At 36.2% G+C, this 12739-nt stretch overlaps 1 protein-coding gene across 4 annotated transcripts in view; it reads right to left on the reverse strand.

Annotated features, from left to right (window-relative positions):
- Positions 1 to 12739, reverse strand: part of INTS7 (integrator complex subunit 7) — an 88989-nt gene that overhangs the window by 29240 nt on the left and 47010 nt on the right. For all 4 annotated transcript variants that reach the window (XM_008049141.2, XM_021708083.1, XM_021708081.1 and 1 more), the window contains 2 exons: positions 7260 to 7377; positions 1471 to 1605 (listed from right to left, as the gene is read on the reverse strand). In XM_008049141.2, the coding sequence (XP_008047332.1) occupies positions 1471 to 1605; positions 7260 to 7377 (253 nt within the window). The remainder of the gene's footprint in view (positions 1 to 1470; positions 1606 to 7259; positions 7378 to 12739) is intronic.

Genomic DNA, 12739 nt, shown 5'->3' on the forward strand with positions numbered 1-12739 from the left:
TAAATTATGCAGACCCATTTTCACCTGGGATGTAAGTCTTCAGCTTCTAATGAAAGCTAAATCACTTTTAGGAAATAATGATGCCACATAATCTTATTAATGTTTTAAGTCTGACCATAAAGAATGAACCTCTTACATGTGTCATGTAATAGCAGTACTACAGCATCTTTTTACTGTCATAGAGCCAAAATTTCTCTGAAGGTTCTAGAAAGTTCTAAATGTATTGGGGTTAACTTTAAATAAATGTATGTCAACTTTGAAAACATACAGTTTTCCATATTACGTGGTAAAAAATGCTCTTTAGTATGCCAAAAATAAAACAGGTTTAATTATTCAAATCAGAATCAGCATACCACTTAAATATTTCTCGACTTAGTGTAGGAGATTGGCAAACATATTAAAGGCTAGTGAAAGGGCACTAGAAAAAAACAGGTACTAGGAGCAAGCAGTGCTGAAAGGTAGTGGAGATAAGGGAAACTGCTGCACTTGTAATCCCTAATAAAGATCAAAATAAGCACTGAAATAGAGGAATTTCCAAAATGCATTTCCTGTTCTGGAACACAGGCATGAAATTCTTCACACTATTAGGTATGAAATTCTTCACACTATTAGGTCAAAAGATATTAGGTACACAACAAAATATGTACATTATGTGCTTTATATATGTCATCCTTGATTATGTAAATCAGCTTAATGTTACATATATTCTAGAAATAAATTCTGCAAAAATTTGACTTATATTGTTGTTAATTCACTTGCCTGTAGGTGAGAATATTTCTTATTTAAGTCCTTTATCAACTTACGTAAATTTTCTAGGTTTTTGTGTAAGTGAACATACTGCCTTATACCACAGGGGTAGAGTCCTAAGCAACCCCTATCCACAGCACCATATATGCAAAGGTAAGCAGTGGTAGGAAATGGGCAATGTTCCATAAAGCATGTCAGTTCCATAGTCCCACCCTCAAGGTCCTCATATTTTTATTTTTATTTTTCACCAAGATTAAGTAGCCTTAAGAAAGGCTACTTGAGAAGTTTGCTCTAAGAATACTTCGGAAGAAGGCAATTTGTAGATCAATGCACATGGGCTAAAAATAACAAGGGGTTAAAAAAAACCAGCCAGGCTAGGTGTCTCAGCCTGTAATCCCACGCTTTGGGAGGCTGAGGTGAGTGGACTGCCTGAGCCTGTGGGTTTGAAACCCGCCTGAGCAACTTGGCGAGACCTCATCTCTACAACAAATCAAATAATTTTCCGGGCATGGTAGCGCGTGCCTGTAGTTCCAGCTACTTGGAAGGCTGAGGCAGAAAGATCACCAGAGCTCAGCAGCTCGAGGCTGCGGTGGCTGGGAGCGTGCCACTGCACTCTAGGTGACGGAGTAAGACTCCAACTCAAAAAAAAAAAAAAATCAAACAGAATTCTGTTCCAACTTTAATCCAAAGTTTATGTATAATATTGCTCCTGATCAAACTTACCTTTTTCTTGACAAGAGACAGTTATATTAGTTAGGACTCTCACTCCATGAGCTGCAATGCCCCTGTTATTATGGTAACAGCATTCTTGGGCTAATTTGACTAAATCCGAGGATCTGGGGGAAGAACCCACATTTCCTAAACAAACAGAGAAAAGAACAGTTTATAATTCATTCAAACAGCTGGAAAGCAGTTCAGCATATAGGTTCAAGTTTTGTAATATTATGAGAAAACCTCAACAGTAACTTTAACAAATTTCTCACCTCAATCCCATCATCAATATATATCATTATATATTATATGCCATTTTTCTTCCCCTGGCAAGTACTTAAAACAGGTACATGCCAGTAATGACTAAGATCAAAATCAGTATAGGACTTTCCTATACAATTATTAATAATAATCAACTAAGAAAAAGTACAAAAGCCAAAACAACTACAGACTATATCTTGGGAGTTCAAATAGATTTTGATTAAAATAAATGTCATTATAGGTCTTTTGTAAGATAAAACCATACCTTCAAGAGGGGAGAGAAAAGAGAAACAATTTTAAGTTTTGCTTTTTTCCCATCTCAAATTGCTGGCACACACTTATACCTCAAGAGGTTTACATAAGAGTTCATGATTTTAGAGCTGGAAATAATTCTAAGATGATCTGATTCAACCTAAAACAACCCCATTTTTACAGACTAAATAAAAGCCCAGAGATTTTAACTATCTTGCCATCAAGGTTATAAAAATGTGTTAGTTGTGTACTACTCTTGTGCCTTATACCTTAAGTTCTATGCTATAGACTGTAGCAATTTTTAAAATTCACATTTGAAATTCTGTAAAGCATGTATTGTGACTATTTGAATTTATAGTAGAGAAGCTCTCAGTTACAACTGAGAAAGCTTCAAGAAGAAAAAAAGATTAAAACGTGCTCAACTTCTTAAAAAGTCTCTCATTCCTGTCTTTCTTCCCTCTAATTATTTTTCTATTCCTGTCAACTTCAACCTTGTCTCTCATACCAAGGTTGACTATATTTTTTACTTTATTTTTTATTTTTACTTATAATTATATTAAGCATAAACCATGACTATCTTAGGCAGTATGAGACATACAGTCATCTCATTGATTTCCAATTTAACAAAAAAAATACAAACAAGTGAAAGCCTCGGTGTTTTCAAGATAAGTAAAACATCAGAAAGATGAAATTGCATGCTTATTTTTTTCCAAAACTATGGAAACGATTTCCTCCATTCTTTTTGTCCACGTGATATGGACAATGCATACTCATCTATAAATTTATATGCATGTTTTATAACTTGCTTTTTTCCCCTTTGCTGCTTTTATATCAAGACTCACAATACAAAACGAAAAAAACAAAATTCCAAAGAAGAAAACAAAAAACATACCAAATTCCAAAAACCAGCATGATCTTACTGTTAAGTTTCTGCAATATTTCTTTTGAATATTTTTGTCCCTTATGTACACCAATACAATTTAAAAATTCATAGATAAGCCGGGCTCGGTGGCTCAGCCTGTAATCCCGTACTTTGGGAGGCTGAGGTGAGTGGATTGCCTGAGCCCGCGGCTTCAAGACCCACCTGGGCAACTTGGTAAGCCCTTATCTCTACAATAAATCAAAAATTAGCTGGACATGGTAGCACGCACTTGTAATTCCAGTTACTCAAAAGGGTGAAGCGGAAGGATCACCGGAGCCCAGCAGGTCGAGGCTGCAGCGGCTGGGAGCGGCCACTGCACTCCAGTCTGGGCGACAGAGTGAGACTCCAAGTCAAAAAATAAACAAATAAAAATTCATAGATAATCTGGATACGTAGATACTGGCCAACATCCTACTTTTAAAATAAAATATTTTGGAGCATTTTTCTATGTTAACTTTTTTTTTTTGAATCTGAGTCTCACTCTGTCACCCAGGCTGGAGTCTAGTGGCACAATAACGGCGGGGGTCAGGTGATCCTTCAGTCTCAGTCTTCCAAGAAGCTGCGACTACAGGCATGCGTCGCACCATACCAGCTAATTTTTAAATTTTATCATAGAGACATGGTCTCACCATGTTGCCAAGGCTGGTCTTAAACTCCTGGGCTCAGGCAGTCCTCTTGCCTTAGCCTCAAAAAGTGCTAGGATTACAAGCGTGAGCCACCATGCATGGCTATGATAATTTATCCTTAATTTTTATTTATTTACAAATGATATTCTAAGACAAACTAACATGATTCACGAGGTAAAACAAATAGTAGAAAAAGGTGAAAGGCTACTGAGAGAAATATCTTCCTCATCCACTCACTATTATCAGTTTCTTATACATCATTCCAGAAGGTCTAAGTTTACAAACATATTTCTTTCTTTTCCCTTTTCACACCAGAGTTTTTCATCTGACTTTATTTCGCTTTAAATGTTATATCATGGAGACTGTTCCATGCCATATATTCTTTTTAGCAAATTGAATAGATTTTTATTGCAGTGATGTATCATAATTTCTTCAATGAGTCTCCTATTGATGAAGTTTTTTATGCTATTATACCCTCTACTGATGGAAAATGTTTTGCTATAAAACCAATGCTATGAATATTCTTGTATATATGTCATTTCTCAGTGTGTGAATATATAAATAGGATAAATTCCTAGAAGTGGAATTTCTGGGTCATCTGCAATTTAATGAATATTTCTAAATCATCTATGTAGAAGTTTAATAACTTACATTTGCACCAGCAATTAATGTAAAAGTTGCTGTTTACCCATACCCTTGTCCACATAGTATGTTTACCACAACTTCTAAATCTTTGCCAATCTGATGAATTAGAATTATTTCAGTGTTGTTTTAATCTGCGTTTTTCTTAAATATGTGTGATACTGGACATCTTAATGTTTACGAGCCATTTGTTAGTGATAATTTAGATAAACTAACTTAAATTTGCTTTTTTAAACTACTTCTGGTTACACTGAAAAAAATCGAATCAATGGAAATATACTTACACATTACTATTTTCTATTAAATTTTCCTCTAACTTTGGAAAATCCTTGCCTTTTATTTCTTACGAGTATTAGTTTGTTTATTTAAGCCTTCAGCTTAATTCCATGTATAAACTACAATTTAACAAATTTCAATAAAAGGACAAATACCTAGCTTGAGAAGTGCTTGAATATTATAACCCAACATCATGCTTATAAATGTCTTTGGAATTAAAAAATAAAGAAAAAGAAGTCATCGTGCATCTAAGTCAGTTTGGTATTTAACAAAAGAATTTTGCCAGACGCAGTGGCTCATGCCTGTAATCCCAGCACTTTGAGAGGCAGAGGTGGGAGGATTACCTGAGCTCAGGGGTTTGAGACCAGCCTGAGCAATATGGCAAGATCCTGTCTCTATAATAAATCAATTAAACAAACAAACAAACAGTCAGACATGGTGGCCCATGCCTGTTGTTCCAGTTACTTGAATGGTGGATCATCTGAGCTCAGCATATTGAGGCTGTGGTGGCTGTGAGCGTGCCACTGCACTCCAGCCTGGGCGAGAGTGTGACTCCAACTCAAAAAAAAAAAAAAATCATTAAAAAAAGAATTTTGAGCCAAAATTCTGGGTTCAGGCACTTTATAATTATGTGACTTTGGACTATTGCCAAACCTTTGTGAGTCACAATTTCAAGACTCATAAACTTCTTTGCATGGATCTCACTAGAAAGGTTACTTGTATGAGAAAGCTCTTACATATTATAAGATATGATTAAGACTTTGCCTACCACAGCTCTTTCAAAGTGTGATGTCAGTCAAAGATGCTAACTGCAAGCTAAGAAACAGATTGGCTGATACATGCAGAAAATGAATCCACTGAAATCATACCGGGTATATAGCAGACTGTTTATAAAGAAGGCTGTGATAATCTCTCCCATTCCTTGTAGGCATGCCCCTTGCCAGGTGATTTTCCAATTCCTTGAATCAAGAAGTATTTATTTTGCCACCCCCCTGGGCTTGGCCATGTGCCAACAAGATGTTAGAAAGCATGATATAAGCAAACAGTTGACAAATAATGTGTGCTGGTACCTTGCTTTCTTTTGACTGCAGCTAGCATACTGAAAACATGATATAAACAAGCACAAGCTAGCCCACTGACAGTCACGTGAATGAGAACTAAAGTGCCTCTGCTGAAAGTCTTTCCATTTCTATCATGTGAATAAGGCCATCTTAGATCATTCAGTCTAAGACCATCTTGACCAGCGACCTGGTCAAGGCTCCAGATGTCTGTTATCATGCATAACCCCAGGTGAGGCCAGTAGGACTGTCCAGCTGAGCCCAGTCAAAATTGCTGATAAACAGAATTAGAGCAAATAAAAAGGTCATAGTTTTTTGGGGAGGAGGGGTTAGAGTCTCACTCTGTTGCCCAGGCTGGAGTGTAGTGGCATGCTCACAGCCACCACAATCTTGACCTGGGCTCTGACGATCCTTCCACCTCAGACTTTCAAGTAGCTGGAACTATAGGTCCACACTACTGTCCCTGGCTAATTTTTTATTTTATTGTAGAGACGGGGTCTTGCCAAGTTGCCTGGGCTAGTCTCAAACCTGCAGGCTCAGGCAATCCACTCGCCTCGCCCTCCCAAAGTGCTGGGATTACAGGCTGGGCCACTGAGCCAGGTCATAGTTTTAAGCACTAAATTTTGGGATGATTTGTTATGTAGCAATAGATACGTTGTAGAGTACTCACAGACTTACTGTAAAGGCTGGAAAACTAAGGTTGGAAAACTAACAAGAAAAAGGTAAACCCAGTAAGCAATCACAGCCCAAAAGACCATATGTGGAATTAGTCCAATGAAGACTCTGCAGCCATCATTACTGATTATTGATGTCACAACTTAAATGCTGTTACAGGTAGTAGACTTGGCAAATATCCACTGCTACAGTGTATTGTGAAAACTGGTTGCCGTGGTTATTGCTATATCACCATAATGGATCCCCCATATTCTTACTTCCTTGTTGTTTCTGGCTTTCAATGCAGTCTGACTTGGAAATGAGCAGTAGCGTCCAGGCCACATGTGTGTATGCTAGCTGGAAGGAAGGTGTGGCAATAGAATATCAGGTCTTTTTGGTTTCTTATCAAGACATACGCAGCAGGGAATTCTCTTCACCATGTACGTAAGTTCATGTGATATGCAGCCATAAAAGGGACAAATAAGTGTATACTATAGTTCTTTAATTAATTCAAATTAACTGACTAGAAGAGGAAGCAATAGAAATCACACAAAATTTGCATTAAAACAAAACAGTAAAAAACTGTATCCCTAAGTCTGTTATGTAAGCAAGGTTCTCATTGGGCATTTTAGAGTTAATCATCTTGAATAAGCAACTAGGAAAGCCTTATTGAGCTGGGATAGAGTTTTATTCCAGTCGTTTTCCAGAGAGATAATATGCACCTAAAAGGAAACATGACATTTGGTTTTAAAATTTATCACCACTTGGCCTTTGAAATGTACTTAAATTCAAAGGGCACTTTGAGTCAGAGATACATAAGAGCAAGCCAGTTATTTTAAGCATCCTTAAAAATACGGTTTCACCTACATATAATTCAAAAAAAAGGATAGATCTAGAAAAATAATATTCTTGAGTTAAGGTCAAGGATGCAAGATTTTGTTATCATAAGCATTAGCTAAATCATGTTCAAATAAATTTCTAACATAAATGGAGCATGAGATTTTGAAACTCTCCCTAATTTTAAAGCTTTTAGAAGAAATAACTTGAAATACAATCATGAATAAAGGAATTAGCACATTATCTATGTAGTATCTCCTTTCTCTTCCTTACCTGGAACTATGCTGAAGTAATGTTTGATGGCAATGGTTGCTGATAATGTAGAAAGGACAGACAACATCCCTAGTTTTAAGCTGTCATAAGGAGTCTGGAGGGCACATTCACAGAGTGCCTAAAATGCAGAAAAGAAACAATCACAGAAGTTAAAACATCAATATACTTTTAAACTGTCTATCCCATTTAAATTTTCTAGCTTTTAGAAAAATTATATATTAAGATATTTTTTCCACATTTAAAAGCCCACGTTAAACTGCCAAACTCCTTGGGGGAGCCTAAAGGGACATGGTAACTAAATGTTATACAGTATCCTGGCACAGAAAAAGTATACTAGGTAAAAATGAAAGAAAGCTAAATAAAGTATAAACTTTGATAAATAACAACATTGTATAATACTAGTTCGTTTATAACAAAAGTACTACACTAATGTAAAATGGATGGGGGAACATGGGAATTCTGTGTGCTACCTTCTCAATTTTTCTGTAAATGTAAAACAGTTCTAAAACTGCCACCATATTTTGCTTACCTAAGAGATATAGAAATATTATATCATATATGTGTTACTTAAAAAAATAACATAGAGTATGGCATTCTGTCTAGTTATTAATGAGTAGAGCGATCCTTCTCCCATTTCTGGTTATTTACTCTACTCCTAACTAGGTAGTCTGAAGCATTACCTAAAACAAGATGCTAGTTTTTCCAATGCAGTGAGCTCTGAAAATATGATCATAGTACAATGACTTCTACCTTATTCTGTATTAAATGAATTTGTAACATATGACTGCCTGTAATATAGACAGTCAAATAACTGTCGTGTTAAATTCAACTAGTTCTCCTTCTGCCATAAAGATTCAGAACTTAAAGTCTAGAGGACAAATTAAAAATAAAATTTCGGAAAGAGTTTAAACAATAAATGTAATATTGCCACAATAAAAGTGTCAATCAGATGGCAGATTTATAATCTGATTCTAAAGATCACACAGAAAAAAAAAATCAGAAAATATCAAGAAAGATTATGACAAGAAATATTATAATTTAATTTTTGATAATGACATTTCAAACCAAAGACTTCATTCAACAAACACTACAAGGACAACTGACCGGTCATCTTGGTAAAATAAAACTAAGATCACTATATCTTTTTTAAAGGCAAATAAAAAGCCAAAAATTATAAAAAGTACTAAGAGTTAACAGGAAAAAACACAAAGTAAAAGACATTTGACAAAACTGGGAAAAAAGTGCTCATATCATATGCTAATAAATGCCCAACAACCTTAACATATAAAAACTAATAACCGGCCGGGCTCGGTGGCTCAGCCTGTAATCCCAGGGCTTTGGGAGGCCAAGGTGAGCAGATTGCCTGAGCCCGCAGGTTCGAGACCCGCCTGGGTAACTTGGCAAGACCTCATCTCTACAATAAATCAAAAATTAGTCGGGCATGGTAGCATGCGCCTGTAGTTCCAGCTACTTGGAAGGCTGAGGCGGAAGGATCACCGGAGCCTAGCAGGTCGAGGTTGCGGTGGCCGGGAGCTGCCACTGCACTCCAGTCTGGGTGACAGAGTGAGACTCCAACTCAAAAAAAAAAACAACTAATAACGAATTAACTAGCCACATTAATAAATAATAGGCCAAAACTCAATAAAAATTTGGTAGTTCACAGAAAGGATGTACACAAAACGCCTTTAAAATAAGATGTCTAACCTAATTCATATTTGAAAATTAATAGTCACTTTTGACCCATCAGATTGACCAAGGTTAAAGTTTGATAATACATAACACAGAAGAGTATAGGGAAATAGGTGCTCTCACATGTTGTTGGTAGAAATGCAAAATGGTGTAAATCTCATTGGTGAACAACTGACACTAACTCTCAAAATTTAAAAAAATATATCTATCATTAGACCTAGCTAGAAGTTTCTTTCCTGGAAATTTATGCTCACAAAGATTATTAATTTTTTTTGAGTTGGAGTCTCACTCTGTCACCCAGACTGGAGTATAGTGGCCGCTCCTGGCCACTGCAGCCTTGACCTGCTGGGCTCCGGCAATCTTTCCGCCTCAGCCTTCCGAGTAGCCGGAATTACAGGTGTGCGCTACCACACCCGGCTAATTTTTTATTTATCGTAGAGATGAGGTCTCACCAAGTTACCCAAGCGGGTCTCAAACCCGTGGGCTCATGCAATCCACTCACCTCAGCCTCCCAAGGTGCGGGATTATAGGCTGAGCCACCGAGCCTGGCTACAAAGATGATTTTTTACAAACTATTCAAAGTAGCAATGTCAACAGCAACAGTAAAAGGATTGGGAACAACTCTTATGTACATTAGGGGGGACTGGGAATATAAAGGGAGTACCACACAACTGGTAAAGAAATGCTATAATCTACCATTAATATGAGATGTTCCTGTTGAATGATAAAAGGTTTAGAACATGCATAATGTATATTTTCATTTGTAAAGAAAAAAGATGGAACATACATATGTTTGTATATTGGTGAAAAAGTTTAGGAAGAATACATATGAAACTAGTAACAGTGATCACATCTGCAGAGGCCTGTGGGAAGAGATGACAGAAAAACTTAAAGTTTGTACATCTTTGAACTCTAGGAATTTTTTGTCATGTGCATGTATACATTTTCAATAGAAAGAAAAACCTAGTTAACTACAAAAAATAATAACAGCAGCAAAAGTTAAAATGGAACTGAGATTCAGTAGGTTTCTGGACAGAAGGGAAAAACAGTCTAGGTAATGCACACAAGTACTCTGGCAATTAGGACAGGTTAATAAGGGGTGCTTATCTGTGGCCTAAGAGGAGGTATGTTCAAAAGGAAAGAAGGCTAAGAGATCAAATTTCAGAGAGCCTTGAAAGTTAAGCAGAATAATTTAAACTTGATGGAAAAAAGGAAAAAGGAAGCCAAAGGAGAAGAATAATGGCATCTAAAGTGTTAGAAAAAATTATTCTGGCAATGGTAAGCAAAACAAGTTAACAAAGAGAGCTGAGAGTTAAGTAGGCCAACCTATATAATATATGATAGTAATCCAGGAAGGTAGTGATTATGACCTGAACTAGAACTTGGTGGCAGGAATGGAGAGTAGAGGATGGGTATGAGACACATCTTGAAAACAGATTATATATGAGGGAAGGAACAAGAAGGATTCAATGATTATTACAAAATTTCAAACCTAGTAACCAGATTCCATCTACAAAGACTGAAAATGTATGGGAATAAGCCTATTTTAAGGAAGGACAGAAAACAGGAGGAGGTATGAAGTCCAAGAAGAACTATCCACCAGGCACCTGGAATCTAAGATGTAGGAGATTTTAATTGGAAAACTTGCATCAGAATTCTGGCTCTGCCACTTACCATCTCTGTGATCTGAGCCAATTACTAAAATCTTTGAGTCTCAACTTCTTTGTCTGTAAAATGGGAGTAAATATTTATAAAGAATTGCTGGTTTTCATATAAAACATCTTTAGAAAAACATACAAGAAATTGGACACTGGCTGCCACTGAGTAAAGGAGCTGCATGGATGGGTGAATAGTAGGTGGGAAACAGTCACTATATATCCATTTGGAATTTGAGCATATGAATGCACTCACATTTAAAAAACTGAATTAAAACTAAAAATCAAATTTACGTGACACCGATTGTAAGTTAAAATGGCACTGAAAGCCAAGGCACTCTGCAACCCATACAAGCTACTATGCTACAGAGCAATGTAGCAGCTCAATTAGAAGGATTAGATTAGTGAAACCTCTGAATACTGACATTAAGGAAGGCTGTAAGAATTACAAAATAAATGGCAGAAAACAGAGGGCCAAGGAATCAACTCTGAGGAAAAAGGACAGTGAAGAATACAGAGAAAGTACAGTTTAGAGACTGGAAAGGATCAGTAAAGACAGTCAAGTGTCAAAGAGGCCAAGAGAAGTAATAGGATAAATTTTTTGTATCTCCATTGTATAGTATCAAATGTACTTGTATTAACAAGCAAAGATGAAAAAGGTAGGAAAATCCTCTGGATTTAGCATTAAAACACTGGTGACCTTTCAAGTGCCTAAGTAAAGTGACAGGGAAATATCTAAATGCAAGTGTATAAAAGAAAGAGTAGGAGATGAAGAAATAAAAGCAGATATAGATGCCATTTTTGAAGTTCAAAATATAGCATTTTTTAAAAAGTGATTATTAATTAATACTACATTTGTATTTATTTATTCAAAAACTTAGCACATTTCCATTTGGTTGCTTTTTATTACCTAAACTGTCCTGCCTTGTATTGTTAATTAGCTTGTGTTTAGGGCTAATATCCTAAACGAAATAGCCCCAGAGGTTAAGGAATATGTCCTATATTTGTACGCATTTCAAATTCTGTCTTAGATTGCTCTATGTATAATACACATTTAGTCTTCTGTGATAATAAAGAAGGCAAGTGAGACAATGATAATTATTATTTTTTTGACACTGGACTCAGGCAATCCTTTCACCTCAGCCTCCCTATAAAATGATAATTATTAGTAATTTTAAGAAAATAAGAATTTTACCACTTAAAAACTGATTAGAAAATCACATGATAAGATTATTTACAATGTGATCTTCTGATTTCTGCCACCTAGCACATTTCGGGAACCTAAAACAGTCTTAGTAAATAAATACTGATTTAAAGTTTCCTTAATTTAAATCAGTAAGCTAAGCAGAGCAAATCACGAGGTTCCCCAAAGATGGCACATCAATCACATTTCAATGATGAAATCTGTTTCAAGGACATTACCTATTACAAAATTATTCTTACAAAGATCATTTTTCATCTCAAAAAAAAGGAAAAACTGTCTCTTCAAATGGAGTTCTCTTCCTCACTCACCACTACTGCCTTCTTCACTATATGGTTTGAATTTCTCTCTCTATGCCAGCTTAACTAACTTATCAACCAGAGGTCCTGTCCTGAATTACTATTTTCTGGGTCAGTTCCTAAATAGGGGTTTCTCCTTTACTCTGGAATGGGACTGGCCACCAGGGATGTGCTCTAGAAAAGCGTGGTAAAAAGAAGTTTATAGTCTTTAAAGTAAAGGAAAATAATATGTTTGAAAGTATTCTGTCAGAGACATAACACCTCTAAATTTTCTGTATCTCCATTGTACTAACTACAATGAAAACGATAACTGAAAAAACTAATTCTAGCCAGGTGCAGTGGCTCATGCCTGTAATCCCAGCACTTTGGGAAGCTAAAGCAGGAGAAATAAGTACTTGAGTCCAGGAGTTCCATACCAGCCTAGGCCAACACAGTGAAACTTCATCTTTACAAAAAATAACAAAATTAGCTGGTATGATGGTACACATCTATAGTCACAGCTACTCAAAAGGCTGAAGCAGAAGAACTGCCTGAACCCAGGAGATCAAGGCTGCAGTAAGCTGTGATCATGACACTGCACTCTAGCTTGGTTGACTAAGACCCCAACTCAAAAAAAAAAAAAAAAAAAAAAAAAAG

This window comes from Carlito syrichta, unplaced genomic scaffold (assembly GCF_000164805.1).
Source record: "Carlito syrichta isolate Samal-C Ts95f unplaced genomic scaffold, Tarsius_syrichta-2.0.1 Scaffold130587, whole genome shotgun sequence".
Lineage (NCBI taxonomy): Eukaryota > Metazoa > Chordata > Mammalia > Primates > Tarsiidae > Carlito > Carlito syrichta.